The sequence below is a fragment of the Xyrauchen texanus genome, chromosome 12, assembly GCF_025860055.1.
Source record: "Xyrauchen texanus isolate HMW12.3.18 chromosome 12, RBS_HiC_50CHRs, whole genome shotgun sequence".
Taxonomy (NCBI): domain Eukaryota; kingdom Metazoa; phylum Chordata; class Actinopteri; order Cypriniformes; family Catostomidae; genus Xyrauchen; species Xyrauchen texanus.
Window position 1 is genome coordinate 12,921,397 of NC_068287.1, and position 20,025 is coordinate 12,941,421.

The 20,025-nt window shown below is 37.1% G+C and overlaps 1 protein-coding gene across 1 annotated transcript; it reads left to right on the top strand.

The window, feature by feature from the left end:
* The first annotated feature begins 1,393 nt into the window (after window positions 1–1,393).
* Window positions 1,394–15,336, top strand: ptger1c (prostaglandin E receptor 1c (subtype EP1)). The gene is made up of 3 exons (XM_052138430.1): window positions 1,394–1,437; window positions 11,617–12,528; window positions 15,088–15,336. The coding sequence occupies exons 2-3, from the start codon at window positions 11,653–11,655 to the stop codon at window positions 15,334–15,336; spliced, it is 1,125 nt and encodes a 374-aa protein (XP_051994390.1). The 5' UTR covers window positions 1,394–1,437; window positions 11,617–11,652.
* The last annotated feature ends 4,689 nt before the right edge of the window (window positions 15,337–20,025 follow it).

The following is a 20,025-nucleotide window of genomic DNA, read 5'->3' on the forward strand; positions in this document are numbered from 1 at the left end:
AGATCATTTGCTTGTCATTATGTTGCTCTGTTTTGTTTTGGACAATTCAATTCCTCAGGTGGTCAAGCACAGTCGCCGAATATACATTTATTATTCTACAGCAGTATCTTGCTCTCTCAGGCGCAAAATGAAATAGCAGAATGAAGCCTGGTTTGCAGCTCTGTGATTGACAGTGCAGTGATTATATGTTTCTTCAGTAATTTATTGGAATAGTTCACCCCAAAATGAAAATTCTGTCATAGCTTACTCATGTCAATACAAATCTGTAAGCCTTTCATTCTTATTCGGAACACAAAACAAGTTTTCATGAATATCACAACCTGTCTTTTCAGCATAATAGCATGGGACAGTGAATCATTTTAAAGATTAAAAAGGGCCCAAAATATCATAAAAGTAGTCCAACATATTTCAAGTCTTCTGAAAGAATACAATAAACATACTGTAAAACCAAAAACCTGTAAATAATTACAGATTTTTCATTTTGGCCAAACTGTTCTTTAAAATGACCCTTAATATAGGGGTTAGTTCACCCCAAAAATGAAAATTCTCTCATAATTTACTCACCCTCATAGCCATCTAAGATGTGTTTCCTTTCTTCTGATGAACACATATTAAGATTTGTAGAAGAATATTTCAGCTCTGCAGGTCCATACAATGCAAGTGAATGGTGACCAGAACTTTGAAGCACCAAAAAGGTGATTAAGTCAGCATAAACATAATCACTCAGACTCCAGTGGTTTAACCCATATATAACACATTTTTCACTGTACATCTTGCCATTGCAATCTCTAGGCACAATCATGATTTCAAGCTCAATTACACTTCTTGACGCATGTAATAGATGTCACTATAGGAAGTGGATGGTGCTATAGGAAGTGTAATTTAGCTGGATATCATGATCGTGTCTAGAGACAGCAATGGCAAGATGTTCGATGAAAGAGGAGTTATATTTTGATCTGTTTCAGAAGACATGGATTAAATCACTGGAGTCTGGTTGATTATGACTGTATCATCTTTTTGGAGCTTAAAAGGCCTGATCAACATTCACTTGCATTACATGGATATACAGAGCTGAAATATTCTTCTAAAAATCTTAATTTATGTTCTATAGAAGAAAGAAAGTCAAACACATCTGGGATGGCATGAGAGTGAGTAAATGATGAGAGAATTTTCATTTGTGAGTGAACTATTCCTTGAATGTAATTGTTCACTAGTATGGTATTTTGCATTAAACTGATTGACCAACGAATATGCAACATCAGCACTGAAAATCTAGAGAAACGTGGCTTTAAAATAATGTGCATGCCTTTCATGGATAAAGCAGAAGATGGAGAAGAGAGAGAGAGTGAGAGATTTTGCTCAGTGACTGTAGAGTGATAAGAGGTAGAGCTGCCAAGAGAGAAGTGCACTGCTGAGAGACAGACTCTTGGACACTGGGTGAGTCAATCTCTTTATGCATTTTTTTTTAAAGTACTTTATTACTTATGTCTCAACGTCTCAATAAGGATTTGATCATCTTTGATAACAACTATAGTATGTGAAGCAAATAGAGCTGAACCTTGTTTATTAATAATTAATGTCATGGTTGCATGACTGACTACCATCGATATCCTCCAGCATTAGCTCTAGATTCATTTAATTAGTCTTGGAGACAATTTTTATTCTTCTGGTAATTGGGGGTATTTGCAGTCAGTTCCAGTACATGTAACAAACTAATGCAATTGTACAATGCATCCAAATATCATAGTTTGTGTCAATCAAATCATGAGGGACTTTGTGGGAAAACAATGATAATGTGAGCAAACTTTTAGAGGATAGCTCTGAAATGGGTCTTCCAACCACTAAGTGTTGATTCTGTAAGATTTCAGAAATGTTGGTAACACTTTACAATAAGGTTGTATTTGTTAACATTAGTTGATGCAATAGGTATTATGAACTAACAATGAGCAATAATTCTGTCCAGCATTTATTCATCTTGGTTAATGTTTATTTATAAATATATTATAGTTCATTAGCTCACACAACTTTTAATGTTAAAATGTTTAAGTATATCGAAATGAACAAAAAATAAAACATCTGGTACTCTGATTTATTTTGGCAGTGTGCCATTGCACTAAAGTTAAAAGGCTACATCACAGCCACATTAAATGAGCTACTGTAAATGTTCTTGAAATTTCTGTCAGACAGATCTCTCACAGACCTGATATGGTCATACTGGCTTCGTAAGGAGAAATGGTGCACAGAATGGTCTCTCAGTAATGCACTCGCACAATTTTTTTTTTTTACAAAGAGATTTTGGCTTAATGTTAGTCATCTGTTAACAATTGTCCCTGACTAAGGACTCTGTGATTGGCCCAATGTTGTCCAGGAAAAGCAGAAACAATTTTAAAATCGAAATGTGTAATTGTAACAAAATATTACAATATACCAAGACATGGCACACTGATTACTCCATTATAGTCTCTCAGCAGTTTCATTTTAGGGCATTGTATACCACAGAATGTCATTTTGTTCAGTTTTACAAAAGTGAAGAAAAAAATATGACTAAATCTGCCCTCTGACGTCTCAGAAGTCCATTTTCTAAGTGTGAAAAACCAACATAGACCTCTCATATTAGTCTGGCTGAAAGAGGAAACTACCTCTGTGAGTACCTAATGGATGATCCATGAGTGTCAGGTGCAGTTGGACAAGCTTTGGTTGTGTTTTCATTTAGAGAAAGAGGAATACTATGACATTTTCACAGTAATTTTGAAAACTGTTAGTGATAAGAGAGCGGGATGATAAATACTTCAGTCTCACTTACCTCAAAATCTTTAAGACCCCATGAACTCAAAATTGGCATCTTGTGGCTTTTAATCCATGTTTAGTATTGGGGTCATCTTTTTATACTAGTGTACTAAAGTCTTAAAGGAATAGTTCACCCAAAATAAATGAAAGCTGTGATCATCTACTCACTCTCATGTCATTCCAAACCTACATAAATGTCTTTCTTCTGCAGAACACAAAAGGAGATATTTGAAGGATGTTTAGTTTGCTGATTTCAATACAAAGCAGTGGATAGTGCCTCACTTTAAAACTTAAAAGCAAGCTAAAATGTCATAGAAGTATCTTCCATGTCTGAAGAAATACAATTACTTTGTATGATGAACAGACCAAAATTGAAGCTGTTATTCAATCAAATAAAATTACTGTAAAAAGCACAAATCCAATATGGTGACACGCCAACAAGGCCTGTTTGATGCCACATGTGAAAACAGTTTATAAGCATGTTTTTTTACGATACCCGTGTTAACAGGTTTGAGTATTCACGCTGACTGCATGAGCCGTGTGGCAGGAGCATCCTAGACAGTGGGACGAGAGTTTGGAGAGTTTTTTTTTTCTGTAGAAAATACTGCTAAAATGCTCCACTAACCTATTTAACCATATAATAGTTTGCAATATAGCCTTTAGTTAAGCAACATAAAATACTGGAGATAACTACTCATGCATTATTTGAAGTCTCACACACAGTGACAGTTACACAAACATACTTTCTATTCACTAAAACTAAATGAAATTACTATAGCTACACTTTGTGATTTGCGTTTCCTTTCGTTTAGATTAATCACCCTTTGCATGTAATGTGATCCCTCTTCTAATGTAAATTCAAGATGATCAAGTTCGCATAAATTCTCAGTGGCTAATAATTTCATGATTTATGGTTGTTATTAAAGGAAATGTTCAATATAGTCATCCAAAATGACTATTTTCTGTATAGAGCTGCAGCTTTGTCACGCATTAAAATCACAGTCAGTGTGTAATCTCTTCCCGAGCTGCTGCTGTAGTTATGCTGAGGTTTTATGTACACATTGCTTTGGTGTGCATTACATCTTGTGTCATAATGTTTGGCCTCAAAATGCACGAGAACCACTCATCTTACTCTTGTTAAACATATTCATATTTCCCATTAATTAAATGGTAAAATCATATGTAATGTAATTTAATGGAAAGGAGGAGGCGAGAACCGGCTTGATAATATAAATTATATTTTAATAATAAACTTCAACAGAAGACACAAACACACACATGACGGACATGCCCATAAACTATCTCTCTCTCCTGCACAACCCTCCGCAGTCAGCCTTTATCCCTCTCGAAGGCTTGATAAGCCTGATAAGGGACCGGGCGTGTAGAATCATGACCCGGCCCCGCCCTCCACCCTGCCACATTCCTCCATCCGCCCTGCCACATTCCTCCCTCGTTCTCTCAGGCAGGGGAGCACCCGGCATGACGTACATCCCTCCCCCCTCTTTCCTTGGGGGAGGGCGTGCACGAAGCCCCGTCTGCCGGCAGGTCATCCATGACCACCTGGATGAGGGAGGGGACAAGGGGAGGGAAACGGAAATAATAAAAATGGGGGGGTACTTCCTGTCACATTGTAGCACCCCCCAAAAAAACACTGTAAAATTTAAACGAGAGGGAAAAGGCCAACGTGGAGCGGCAGTGAGAGAGAGAGAGGGGAGAGAGAGAGATGAAGAAAAAAAAACTCTTACTCGCCAGTTCTCCGATACGCCGTAGCTTGTTCCTCGACCACTCCTCCACCCTCTAACGGACGACAGCTGCGCCTCTCCGGGCGGATCCGAGGCAGTCCTCGGCGTGTTCTTGGGGAACAGAAGGGGTCTCCCCCGCCCCTGACAGTGGTCGGCAGCGAGCTCCTCCCCGCTCGCGGTCTGCGGTCTCAGACCCCGCCGTTTTTCAGCGGCTGGTAGGGGATCCTCCAACCCTGGCAGCAGCCCTGACCACTCCAGGCGGTCGGTTAGGAGCACCTTCTCCCCTCGCAATCGGCGGCCGTCCTCCGCTTCCAGGCGGCCGGGCTCCTCGTCCCCCGGCAGATGGCCGCGGCTGCTCCATTGGGTTGGACGGTAGTGGCGAGAACTCTACTAGAGCGTATCCCTCCTCCTTCCCGGATTTCGGCACCAGTGTAACGTAGTTCAATGGAAAGGAGGAGACAAGAACTGGCTTGATAATATAAATAATATTTTAATAATAAACTTAAACAGAAGACACAAACACACACATGACGGACATGTCCGTAAACTATCTCTCTCTCTCCTGCACAATCCTCCGCAGTCGGCCTTTATCCCTCTCGGAGTCTTGATTAGCCTGATAAGGGACTGGGTGTGTAGAATCACGACCCGGCCCCGCCCTCCGCCCTGCCATATCATACTTTTTACAACAATATTTAAATATTTTACCATAAAATTGCATGTATTGTCTTCTTAAATATCTAATTTTTTACTGTATATATTAAGGTAACTACCTGCTAACATTTACGTTTTTTACTGTAGCATTTTTACATTCTTTTAACGTTAAAAATAGACATTTTTAAAAATGTGTTCTCAAGCCATTTCATAATTTTCTCTTATTTAGCATAATTTTTATATAGTTAAATATGATTGATTTGACTCATATATATACTTTCCTGTTAAAATGCATTTATATTCAAGCTGTTGGAATTAAGGCATTAATCGCATGCAATTAAGAAAAAATAATTGCCATTAAAGCATTTTTAATTTTAAAGCTCCATTCCATGGAGTTCAAAGCGGTGCTTGATGCTGGCGTTGATAATCTGATGTGAATCATGAGTGCAGCTTCACGATTGCTGTAGGAAAACAATGTACTGGCAGATTAATATTGGGGTTGATGAGAGTTTGAGATTTAATGCCCATTGCAATGAATACTCAATCTATAGGGATTCAAACCTTCTTTACACAAAGGTGGCACAGAAGCAGCATCTGAAATGGCAATTAGGTACTGTATATTTTCACAGAGCAGGAATAAATGCATATACACAGCAGTTGAAAAGCATACATTTTACGAGATTAATATTTTAAATGTAAAATAAGTAGTCCCCATAGAATGAGTATTCACTGGAATGGACATTTAATTTCTTAAACTCTCATCCTCCGCAATATTAATCTGCTGGCAGACTGTGGCTAACCACTTTAATTTTTGGCCACTGGGGGCAGTGTTTCACTTTATGGTAAGCACAGACTGATTTTAGCTAAAGAAAAGTCAACCTAATGTTTCATTGTGGGTGAAATTCAATCAGATCACTTCAAACAGCACCCTTTGTTGTGAATCAATATAATGACAGCATGAATTAAGGCACTGGCAAGGGTGATTACCCGCTGAACATTGGGACCGTTATGACTCAATCACCTGCGACACAATCACGTGCTCGCACATTAAACATTGCTGTATAAATGACACTGTCATGCATTTTCGTGGTAGATATTCAGACATAGTGTTGTTATAAAAGATAAATGAGAATAAAGAAATAAATATAAAGCAGTGCATTTTAAACCTTCGAACAACTCCGATATTTAAAAGATTGTTTCCCCTATTCATGGTCATAATGGATGAAATACATTACAAACATCTCTCAGAAAATAAGACTTTGAATTCATAGTCAGCGATTTGAAAGACTTCAGAAGACATGACGATGTTCTCATGTCAGGAACTGGTAATGTGAAACCCAAATGCAGGAATGAGGATATCTAAAATATATATCAAATCAAACAAAAACAGGGAAACAAACTCTCTCAATGGATGAAAATATAAAAAAGACAAAACAGAACAACATAACTGACTGGAGAAACTGGATTTCGAAGAACAGACTGGAACAGAGAAACAAAATTATCCGACAACCAGACAAGACAAAGGAATGAATATAAAGGAAACGGAAGGATTGAAACCAGGTGCTTACCATGAATACAAGCAGTGCTAATCAGCCCTGCTTGGCAGTGCACGGCATGGCAATGGTAATTGCGCTGCTGAGCAGCACCTGGGGAAACATGAGGGAGAGGAGAAAACATAAGTACATGGGACAACCTGAGAGCCTGGTGGAGGAAACTGTCACAACCCTGCCAAAACAAGAATAACACAAGATCAAAATGACAGGATCATAACATCTGTTTTTTCCAATTTGAATTTTTAGGGAGGTAATGTTTCAGTGCACTGGAACGGTTTTGCAACTGAGACTGACTGATCAGTGCCCTGACTACTAAACTAGGGAGCTGATTGAGACACACTCTGTGAGATCAGTCTGTTCTGTGTGTTAAGGAAAACTTTTGAGGCCTCTGAATTTCAAAATGTTATACAAAAAAAGTGTTCTCAGTTCATCTAAAATGTGCACCTGGTGCTTAAACCAAGCTTTAAATGCTTTTGGTTGCATTATTCTCATTTATATGTCACTTTGGATAAGAGCGTCTGCTAAATCGAAAAATGCAAAAGTAAATGGCAGCGTCTTAATTAACTGGTTTTATTCAAGTCATAAATATACATTTTACTAAATTAACATGATTAAGTTTACACCAATGAAAGTCCATTTTAAATGTCAAATTTGTTAGAAATGGCCCTCTAAGATATCTGCTGCGTATTTTTCACCTTTAACAGTGTTAATCAGTTAGTTCATTGCCAAGCAAAACTCGAGTACAAACAGAAACACATCATTTATTTATTTATTTTTATCATTTTTATCTTTAAAGCAAAATCCATGAAAGGGAACAGACATTTTAAGCAACAGAGCTGAAAGTCCCACTGTTCTGCCTCACAGAACAAATCTAATGTTATCAAACACATTTGAGGGAGAGGATAAGACAGCAGTGTGAATTAAAAGGACGTAGAGAGTAAATGCTCTGCTGGAAGGAAAAGAAAACGATGAATGAAAAAAGATTTTGGCAAGACGCCGTACAGGGTGTTAAAAAGAGACAAAGAGTGAACAAGTACATAAACAGAGGCTGCTGTATATATTATTCTAGTATTGACTAGAGATTAAGAAGAAGAGGTGGTTGAGAGAAGTTAGACAGAATCCTTGATTATTTCATTTCAACCTTCTGGAAATGGCCTTAGGTCTATAAAACAAAAAGCAATCTGTTTATCCCTCCTAATGCATCCCTCAGTAATAATTCCTCCTGTCAGCAGTGAGCTTAGTAGGGAAGTCATGGTGATACATAAATACATTTCTCTAATGGATCTGTGTGATGATGAGTGTTGGAAATGGCTGTACCAAAGTTGGTGGGGGGTATGTGGGGTAAAATGTTAAGTGCAATTCTAAAGAAATGACATTATTATTATTTAGCAAGTTTTTGCTCTCATTTCAGATTTAGTTATTGATTGTAAGGCATATTATCGTTAGCACTGTTGCCTCACAGCAAGAAGGTCCTGGGTTCAAGTCCCAACTCGACTGTGTGGACCATGGGTTTCCACTGGGTGCTCCAGTTTACCCTGCAATAAAAAACAAAAACAAAAAAAACAAAAAAACATGGAGGTTAAGTAAATTGGAGACTCTAAATTCCCAATAGGTGCAAATGAGAGTCCCCCAGCCACTGCGGGCTGCATCAGGAAGGGCATCCAGAGTACAACCTGTGCCAAGTCAAATATGCAGATCACAGATGGTCTGTTGTGGCGACCCCCAACAGGAGCAGCCAAAAGAAGAAGATTACAAATAGCAAGCCCCTGGGGACTTGACTGACGCATTGACTCTATTGTGCACAACACAGGACTGAACAATGTAGTGTTTTGGCATAAATTATGCATGAAGCACAATTTATTAAACAACTGTTGTCAGATTTTACTGCTGATTTGAAATATGTTATTTGATTGTAACCTTTTTAGAGATTTCGGTCTTTGCTGATTCAAGTAGATAGGAGCTGTTCTTTTATGCCGGTTGTATCCATAGAAAATAGCAGCCTGGGAGCGTTCCAAAGATGGCCGCCAAATCGCCTGACCTTCCTTGTAAGGGACTTTCGTAGAAGCTAGTTTTCAAAGTCAGAAGAATCTACTCTTTCTTTTCTTGGCCTGAAAATAAGGCCAGGACTGTCAACTTAGGTAAAATAGTGAAACAAAAATAAATGCTTCAATGAACAGTTTTAAGCAAACAAAAACAAACCTAAATTGTCCAAGTCCGGGACTGTTTTAGTGTTGGCCCTTGTCTTGGCATTCTCTAGAATACACTTCAGGATGAGAAGACTGCATGTGTAGTCTTAAAGTTGAAGTATGTAATTTTTGCAACACTAGCTTTCCGAATACGGCCCTCATATGCTGTTGTTCAAGCAGTCAGATAGTCCCGCCCACAACTAACGCCATTGGTTGAGTAACATTGTTGGGTCAGGTCTAAGCAGGTCTAAACTGCAGCTTTAAGTTAGATGTTGTAGAGTGATATAATGCTGTTGATGACACAACTCTAACATGACATTGGCTTTGGCAACAATTTCTGCTCCAGCGCTCCAGAAGCAGGAAAAGTGCCACATCGCACTTTGATGCTTTAGGACACCACTAGGACCTTTTCTACACTCTGCTGCTCAGTTGGTATGTTGCAAATGAAGAATTTCTGATAGCCACAAATAAGAACAGGAGAGGTTAATTAAATTTTTTTAAACTTACCTACATTACGTCACCTATAGCACTGTCCTGGTACCACTGACATGAGTCATTGCTTGGCACACATCTAAAAATCTAATTCACACTTTTTTGCATTTGAAAATGCATTTATTCGAAGTTTGAATTTTAATTTGACAACAATACCAGCCACAGCTAAGGCAGGTAAGGGACAGCTCACAAATGGGTGGGAATGACTTTAGCAAGTCTTTGTTGCTGATATAAGATGCCATAAACCCAGACAATTTTCTGCAGCCTTCCCGGACGTGGGGGGACTTGGAATTATCAATGACTCTACACCTTTTTATATTTTTCCACCAAATACGTAAAAACAGGGAGCTTTTTCAGGATTAGTATAAAGTGCCAAAGCTGTTTCAAAGCTTTTTGATCCAAAGCTGTTGAATGCAAATGGGAATGATAAATAATAATGCAATTACCCATTATCAAACAGCATAAACATACTTATAATGGAATCTTCAACACAGAGCATGATGGCCATCTCTCTTTTCTCTTTGATTATGTGAAGTATCCTGCCACCATGGCAGCAGTGGATCTTCCGCTATTATTTTAGAGTGTGTGACACTGGAAAATATGTATCTGTTCAACTTTTTTTGTATGGATCTGATGTGTTTGCTTTCAATATGTCAGCTGTAGAGACCGAGTTGAGTAGGTGGGCTAATGGTCGACAGATACAGGTTTTTTTGAATGCCGATGCTGAAATCAGTATCTAGAGAGCAGAATACCCGATGGCTGATATAAATGCAGATAAACGTAATACAATTTGACAATAGCAAATAAGATGTACATAAAATTTCTTAAGTGATACAAACACATATTTTGTGCAATACTTCCGCAAATTTGCATAAACTTGAAAAAACAAATCTTGAAAAACAAGTGTTGACTATCCATTAACAAATTAATTGGTACATTTTAAAACTGACCCATGTGAAAGTTGACACTCTTGTTAATCAGCCTGGTGTATCGGCCTATCACAATGATAGGCAGCTGATAATCGAAACCTTTGTTTTGATCCAGTAGAGAGGAAATATCAACAAACTTAGTGTCTTCCCTTTCCTCCTCCTCATCATGCCGGCATTTTTGCAAGTGCTTCAGTCTTATCTCCAGTGACATTGTTGTTGACATCACTGTATACCATGAATGCCTCAATGACAATTTGTCTGTGGTCGTTCTTTTTATTTTTCTCTCTGATGTTGAACTCAGAGTGGAATGGATATTATTGAGGGCTTCCTGCTTCAACATCAAAGGTGTCCAACATCAAGCTAAGTTAATTTATTTAAATCACACCTTATTTCTATAGAGCTACTATTCTGATTCCTTGCCGGTGCTGTTATGTCAGCTTGTCTAGCCGTTTGAGATGTTTAAGTTCCTCCACAGCACTTTAACTTTTACACTATAACTTTTACACTGCTCCGGAGCAGGTAGGTTCAGAGAGTAAGTTGCTATGGTTACTCTGAAAGTTATTCCGGTTTTTGTAACCAGATGTTGAGGTTAACTGTTCTGAGTTAACATACCTGGGTTAGTTGCTAACTCTGCTTTGGAATAACATGGAATATGGTTAAAAACACTAGCTTTCACCGTGTTGGAATAATGGCACAGTTCATTTGTTTATCCTATATGCATCTTCATTAAGTGCAGCCTTTCAGAATAAACAAAGAGAATGAACATTATTTTTTATAATTTATGGACACAATTAATTTCTCATAGTTTGTGGAAAGGTGCATTAAGGTGGCAAACGTGAAGAAAAGTCGAGAAAGAAAGCGCTAAAAACCGGTGCAGCGCCATTATTGGCAAACATGACGTTTAGAGTAGAAATCTGATACATTTTAGTGCAATGTCTAATGTGTGTGCTGCTCATATCTGTGTCCTTATTGTGCATGATCAAGCATTCGCTTTTTTACAAATTCTCCAATCATCGCTTATTTCCTTTTAAATCCTCATGTAATCGGTGTAAAACCGGCAGTTTAAAATTAACACTCACACAGTATATTCTTGATAAAACGGATGAATGATGGTGAATAAATATGAATGGCACAGTTTTCATTTTGGGGTGAACTATAAAACTTGTGGTTTCAGACTTTTTTATTTTTATTTTGGAACTGTTTGTAGATATCCACTTTTACTCACGACAGTCCTGGAAATATATAATTGATCACAGCTTCTTGAAATCTTTTTCAGATCACACTAACCTAGAACTGCTTGACTTGTCACACCATGGATATTCTGTTCACTGTTTCATGCCAGCATTCTAGAGACTATAATCTCACATCATTCTGTCCCGATAACCAAACTATCAACTCAACATCTCCTGGTCTGGTTAACCCACCTGCTTTTGGAATGTCGTACTTCACCATGACCCTCGGCGCACTCTCAAACCTGACGGCACTAGCAATCCTTGCCCATTCCTATGCCCGCTTCCGTCAGCGTGCCAAGGCACCATTCCTGTTTCTAGCTTCAGCCTTGATTCTGAGTGACCTGGCAGGTCACGTGATCACTGGTGCTCTGGCATTGCACCTACATCTAGGAAGAGTCAAGCATCACAGAGCAGCAATAGTAGTAGAGCCTCCTCAGAGTTACTGCAAACCATTTGGTGCTTGCATGGTGTTTTTTGGCCTTTGCCCTCTACTGTTAGGCAGTGCAATGGCAGTGGAGCGTTGCATAGGCATTACACAACCTCTCCTGCACTCGACTGTTGTTACAGTAGCACACATACGCTTCTCTGTACTCCTGATCACCTCCACGGCTCTCACGTTGGCGGGACTCCCCTTGCTGAATGTGGGCAACTACAAACCCCAGTTCCCAGGTACCTGGTGTTTCTTACCATTGAATGGTCCACTCTCCATAGCCGATGCAAACCTTGCTTTGGCCTTTTCTTTACTAGGGCTTGGAGCATTGACTGTCTCAGTTCTATCCAATACTATGAGTGGGCTGAAATTGCTCCAGAAAAGGCATAAGGACCAACGTGTTAAGTCAAATGCTCGGAGACATGGATCATTTTTGACCTCATCTCTGCATTCATTAGATGTTGAGATGATGACACAGCTGGCTGGGATAACAGTGGTTTCCTGTGTCTGCTGGAATCCTTTTCTTGTGAGTAAGGCATTATGCATTTGATAAACAGTTGTTTCTATAAATTTAAGCAATTTTGCCTTGTGGACATAAAAAATTATCTTTATTAAAACACAGTTTTCACACTCTCACTAGTTTATTTAATTTGTCCACTAAAAATGTCCAACAGTGGATATACTGTACATGCACCATATGATAATTCTGTCATAACCTTTTGTTGAATTGACCTAAAATTGTTGGTTTTGATGGGCATGATGCCACAACTGATGGACAATCATAAATAATTTTCAATAAATATTGAAATGGATTATGGTTTTACTCTTCGTTAAAGGGTTAGTTCACCAAAAAAAAAAAATTATCTCATCATTTACTCACCCTCGTGCTATGCCAGATGTGTATGACATTCATTCTTCTGCTGAACACAGATTAAGATAGTTAGAAGAATATTTCAGCTCTGTAGGTTCATAAAATGCAAGTGAATGGTGACTAGAAGCAAATATATGCAGCATAAACTCCAGTGGTTAAATCTGTCTTCAGAAGCTATATTATAAGTGTGTGGGAGAAATAGATAATTATTCAAGTCCTTTTTTACCATAAATTTCCACTTTTGCAGTCTTCTTTTATTTTTGGCGATTCACATTCTTTGTGCATATCGCCACCGACTGGACAGGAGGAGAATGTAAAATAAAAAAGGCCTTAAATATTGATCGATTTCTCACCCACACTTATCATATCACTTCTGAATACATTGATTTAAACACTGGAGTCTTATGGATTACTTTTAAAGTTGCTTTTATGTGCTTTATGGATTTTTAAATTTTGGTACCCATTAACTCACATTGTATTCATTGTATTTACTCTACAGTGCTGAAATATTCTTCTAAACATCTTTGTTTCTGTTTAGCAGAAGAAACTACACCATCTACATCTGGAATGGCACAAGGGTGAATACATTTGAGAATTTGTTAGTTTTGGGTGAAATATCGCTTTAAGATTATTCTAAAATCATGATGCGTTTTCAGATTTTAGGAGATTTAAAATTCTGAAAAGTAGTTCAAATAAATCATTAATAAATGGTAAACCTGTTTCAGGGACTTTTTTAATCTTTAAATGCACTTGTGTTACCAAACAGTATTACTTTGGTTCTTAAGTGACCCGACACATATATTTATCAATAATGGAACTACAAAATTTTGTCAAAATGCCCAGAATGTGTAACAATTCAAAGCATTTCCAAGACAATTTGAATGTAATATAATATATGCTGATACATTTTTATGTTTAATTTTTCATATGAATCAACAAATGATAGAACGGGTTTCCTTTTCCACAAAATTTCTGTTAAATTTTATGAGCTATAAAGCACATATTGAGATACACATAACACATAAGCTACATATTAGCTACCCAAGTATTTTCTCAGGCACTTATTGAGTCACAACTTAAATAATTTCAGTAGTATACCCAAATGGCAGTAGCCATTTCATAATGTTCATGTGTTGTATTTGTTATAGGTTTCTTCCATGTTGTGTCTGTCAAATAGCAATGTCAAATGTAAATCAAGTCAATCACTGATACAACAGTGCCACCTTGAGTTACAAATGGCAAGTATAATATGGATGTATATATACACATAAACTGATAATATTCCACTGATGCACAGTAGATCGACATGACAGATCATATAGTAGTCATTTGTTATGTAACAAACAAAGCAATAGATATAATGTGATAGTAAACTTATAAAGATATGAAATAGTCATAAAAATATGATTTATGGAACCACAAATATATATTGCAACACTTTTACATATCTCTGCATCACTAACGACCCCAACACTTTTGCCATATATATATATATATATATATATATATATATATATATATATATATATATATATATTGTATATACAGCTTTGGAAAAAATTAAGAAGCCACTGCAAAATTATTTGTTTCTCTGGATTTAGGTATGTGTTTGAAATTTGGTAGAGGATCAGTGATGATCTGGGGGTGCTTCAGCAAGCCTGGAATCTGGCAGATTAGTGTTTGTGAAGGATGCAAGAATCAAGCCACGTACATGGCTATCCTGGAAGAAAATGTAATTCCTTCTACTTTGACAATGTTCCCCAACTCTGAGGATTCGTTTCAGCAGGACAGTTTTTTTTTTTCACCCAAATATTGATTTCTGACCTCTTACTAAGTTAAAACATTTAAACATAGTATTGTGTTTAGAAATGAATATTAACTTGTTTTCTTTGCATTTTTCAAAGTCTGAAAACACTGCATCTTTTTTTGTGATTTGGCCAGTTGGCATTTTCTGCAAATAAATGCTCTAAATGACAATATTTTTATATGGAATTTGGAATAAATGCTGTCAGTATTTTATAGAATAAAATTCAAATGTTCATTTTATTCAAACACTTACCAATAAATAGTAAATCCAGAGAAACTGATAATTTTGCAGTGGACTCTTAATGTTTTCTATACCTATATAATGAATTTGAAGACTGTTTTTACTGCATATGTGATTTTCTAAACTGACAAGTGATTTGCCCCTCCCCCTCCCCCCCCATTACACAGATCTACGTCCTCATATCTGTGATCAGGTTTTATGGAGGAATCACCAGACCGGAGAACCAGTGTGAGAAACTTCTTCTACTTGCCCTGCGTTTGGCAAGCTGGAACCAGATTCTGGATCCATGGGTTTATATCCTCCTACGGCGGGCAGTTCTGCGCAGAGTCCTTCAGCTGCTACAGCCTGAAAAAGTTTTGTTTTCACCAAGTAGCTCCTACACAGACTCAAATAGAAAGCAGATTAGTTTATACTGATTACACTTTGTTTAATTGCCAATATGTTTACATATGTGGTCAGGCACCAATAATATGTCAAATCAATTATTTTCTGTTTTGGTTTGGCTGTCAAAAGAGAACGGGAGAGACTGTGAAAAGGACTTTTTTTTAAATATCTGTTCATTAACTGTTGCACTCTTTTTCTTTTTTAGCATGAAAGTGTTGAGTTTACAAAACAAATTTTGACCTTACAACATTTTTATGGAAACCAAAGACACTGTGACTGATACCATAAAAAAGTTAATAATAATAAATAAAACATACTAAACTGGCACTATTAGTCACCACTGTCGTAAAAATAATTAATAAACCAATTAATGAATCAATCAATAAATAAACATTGTAACTTTTTATTTATTAGGCTATAATGTAATAATCAGGGGCGTGGCCACAAGGGTGGCACGGGGTGGCAGCTGCCACCCTAAAAAATAGCTTTGCCACCCCATTTGCCACCCCAGATGACAGCTCGGATACGGAGGGGCGTCGGCTTAACTTCCCCCCATCTTAGGCTACTTCAATCGATTGGGTCACGAAAAGTACTTATCAAATATGATCTATAATTCACAATAGTTTTACTTTTAAGTCTGATGTCTTTATTATGTAGATAAAGTGCATTTCTGCCCCTGCAGCAGGCTAGTGTAAACGGCAGATCGGTAAATCCACGGGTGACGGAGCGCAGCGAGCGCTGCTGCAGTAGCCTAACTGGAGTGCGCGCGGACTCGTCTCGGAGGAAGAATGCGCTTGTCTTGTCCAGAGTGGACTCCGAGTAGCCTATAGTTGTGAGAATCTCCATGAATACGAAAGCAAATTTTTCATTTGAATCGCATATTCTGACACGTGTAATGGTATTGAAATTGTCATTCAAATCACAGTGATTTCAGGAGACAAAACTTGACAAAAAAAGCATGTGGAGAAATTATATGTGTTAACTATATAAATGTTTTTAAATTAATATATTAAAAGCTTTTTATTTAATTTTACATAAACATAATTAAAACATATATTCAACATTTAACATATCTCCAAGATGATCTTACTTGGTTTGGGATTAATTACTAATTGCTATTAAAATGTAAATGTATCAAAAGCAAATATAGCCTAAGCAAATATTAAAATGGCAAAGCAATAAAATGTCTGTGCAAACTAAATAATATTTATTGGGACAGTGTTCGTCATATAGTGATGTCACTGGCATATCTTAAGTTCACCCCTCCCCCATTCTTTAATCATTTCACCAAAACTACAACATGTGGCAGGCCCGCGACCACCAGGATGAAGCCGTTTAGACTGTTCTCTTTTTAATGCACAGAAACAGGTAAAGTCAATCATGTGTCTATCTTGCTCGTTAATCTACAAAAGTTACCTGAGTGGTGGTTGTTATAATGACTTATGTATATTTTCAATCAATGCAAAGTTGCTATCGTTAGCTCATTAGGCCTACGACGACATTGTCCACGGCGACACAAGTGGATTTTTTTGAAAGGGCAAGTAAGTAAAAGACATTTACTTGCCTGACCGGACAAGTAGCCTGATTAAAACTTCAGTGAGAAAAATAACTAGGAGAAACGGTTCTGATTTTATTACATATAACGTTAGACAGTGATTACAAACTTGTTAAAACACACTTGCGCTCCACTATGTCAGAAGGTAGATTGAGCAATTTGTCAATACTTAGTATTGAGTCTGAGCGGTCAAAGGCTATAGACATGGATGTTTTCCTTAAACGTTTTTGTGCACAGCATGGTAACCGGCGAATTCAGCTCTTCTGATTTTTTGGGTTCTCATGTTTGACTATTTGTCTGAGTCAGTCTGACTAGTTTAACTGGTTAACATAATCATTTACAGTAGTATTTCTACTTCTCTGTGTCATATTCAGATTTGTTTGTACAGATAATGAGTTAATGGCTGCTGCCTTACATGTCTGACTATTTCATATTTGAGTCTGATACTGTTTTGCTACTCTGGTTGCTCTTAGCTTTGCTGCTTTTATTTGTGTTTTATGTGATGTTATGCAGGTATTATTTTCGCATTATTTAGGCTATCTGGTTGTTCTGTAAAAAACTTTGGTCCGCCTAGTGGCTGTTGTAAATCAGTTATCAGTAACTGTTGTAATCAGTTACAGTAGTATACTACATCTTGCAGAATATGCATAATTTAATTTAATTTAATGCAAGTTTTATTTTTTGGTAATCAAAATATTCTGGATTCCTTATCTTTTTGATCAATATGAATAAATAAATGCACTTTGAGTACAAATGAAGGAATCAATTTATTTTAATTACAAGTGTTTGTTTCTACCAGTAATCTCCACTAAAGCAAGGGCATTTTTTCCATGATTACCCCATTAATATGCTTACACACACATTTTCATGCACACACATTATCACACATACACTCATACACACTCTCTCACTCTCTCTCTCTCTCTCTCTCTCTCTCACACACACACACACACACACACACACACACTCAAAAACATACTCCTACACACAATGTTAGAAACAGATTGAAAACGATTGTACTTTAAAGATTTCTTATCCAACGTTAGTATTACAGCCTTCATCTTTCAGTTGAAATGGCTGATAGTTCAGAATTTACTGTTAGCCCTCTCTGAACATCAGAAATTCATTAAAATAAGCACATGTCCCTCATAACCAGTATAACACTTTTATTTTTATTTTTTTTACATATATCATGGGAAGCCTAGTTGCCACCCCTCATTCAGCTCTTGCCCCCCCTTTGCCACCCCAAATATAAAATCCTGGACACGCCACTGGTAATAATCGAAATAATTATTGATATTATTTATTATGTTAATATGGCTTAGTAACAACAATTATGGTGGAAATAAGATGGTACTTTTTTAAAAGGGGGTTGGGGGGTGTGGTACAAGTGATCTCTTTATTTATTCAGAATTAAATCTGTTCATTTACTGTCACAATTTTTTGAGCATGAAAGTTACAGTGATGTGTTTACTGTCTGTGTGTACTGTATATCAGAACTTGATCAAAGCAAACTGTGCATGACTTGAACTGCAGCAGTCACAAGTGAATCGATGATGTGATGCTGTTTTAGTTTTATTTATTTAGTTTTGTCCAGATCTATTAATTTATTTAAAAATACATTCAAATGCAATTCACACAAAACAATTACTTTAAACACTTTGCTATGATGAACATGTTTTCAATTCCTGAGTTCAAAGTCATTTTGATCATTTATTTATTTATTTTCCTGGGGATTAACGTAAAATATTAGTAAGTGGTGTAACCATCCAGAGATGGTAAATAACAAATAAATATAATATCTCATTAAATGCTGAAAATCTTGTTGGCATAAGTAGTATGGAATAATTTTTCATTATGATTTCTTTAAATGCAAAAGCAGTGAAACAATATTGTTTAAAAAAATTATTAATATTTGAAAAATGTTTGTAAACCTAATCAAAGTCAGCTGGTGTCAATGTTAGCCATTTTGTTGTCATGTGATGATAAACATAAAAAAAAGAGAAAGAAGATCCCTTTATACCCTTGTTTCTGCTTGTGAAGTTTTTTTAAATCAGACATTTTTACATTTTTTTGAAAGGCACATATTTTTCCAAGTCAAATGGAGAACCCTAAAAACATATCGATATTATTTTTTACCTTGGAAAAATATATTGTAAAACTTTTTTGAAAATAATGATTAACGCTTGCGCGACCTTTGGGAGATTTTGGTGTTTTCAATTTTGTTTTATCGATCATTTTGGTTGTGTTAATGCCAACGGCATTAATTTAGCCAAAGGTGAGTATTTTGGGGGGAATTTTGATATTTTAACTTCAGTTCCCATAATACATCTATAATACACTGTGTACACAAAACAGTTAAACTTAGGAACATCAGGACAAAAATGTCCTCATTGAAACTGCAATATTTGATCCCAGTGCCATTTAAGCTGTCACGATTCACTGTTGTCTGGCCTGTGTTTCTCCCTTGTCATCTGTTCCCAGACTACACTTCCCATAATTCCCTGCTCTCATCTCTGCCAGCTGTCGTAGTTGTTTGCTCCTGTTTATGTTTCCCATCGTGGATGTTTTATTTTCTGTAACGCTGGGAAGAAGTCAAGCGAGCTGGATCTAGGTGCAGCTAAGGATTTTTACTGAAAATAAACAAACACAAATAACTGGTAGACACAGGAACAAATAAAACATCCACGATGGGACACAGGAGCATAAACAGGAGCATAAACAGGAGCATAAACAGGAGCATAAACAGGAGCATAAACAGGAGCATAAACAGGAGCATAAACAGGAGCATAAACAGGAGCATAAACAGGAGCATAAACAGGAGCATAAACAGGAGCATAAACAGGAGCAAAGGGCACTGGTTTAACACAGGAGGTCAAACACATACAACAACTGACAATGAATGATCAAACAACAGGGCTTAAATACACAAAGGATAATGATTCAATGACACACAGGTGAGGACAATGAAGGACAGCTGGCAGAGATGAGAGCAGGGAATTATGGGAAGTGTAGTCCGGGAACAGATGACAGGGGAGAAACACAGGCCAGACAACAGTGAATCCTGACATAAGCATACAATCATGAATTCTATGATATTATCAACCTGATCCCATGAAAATTCATTCATAATTTACGAGTTGGCTATTACGTATGATCTTGCACG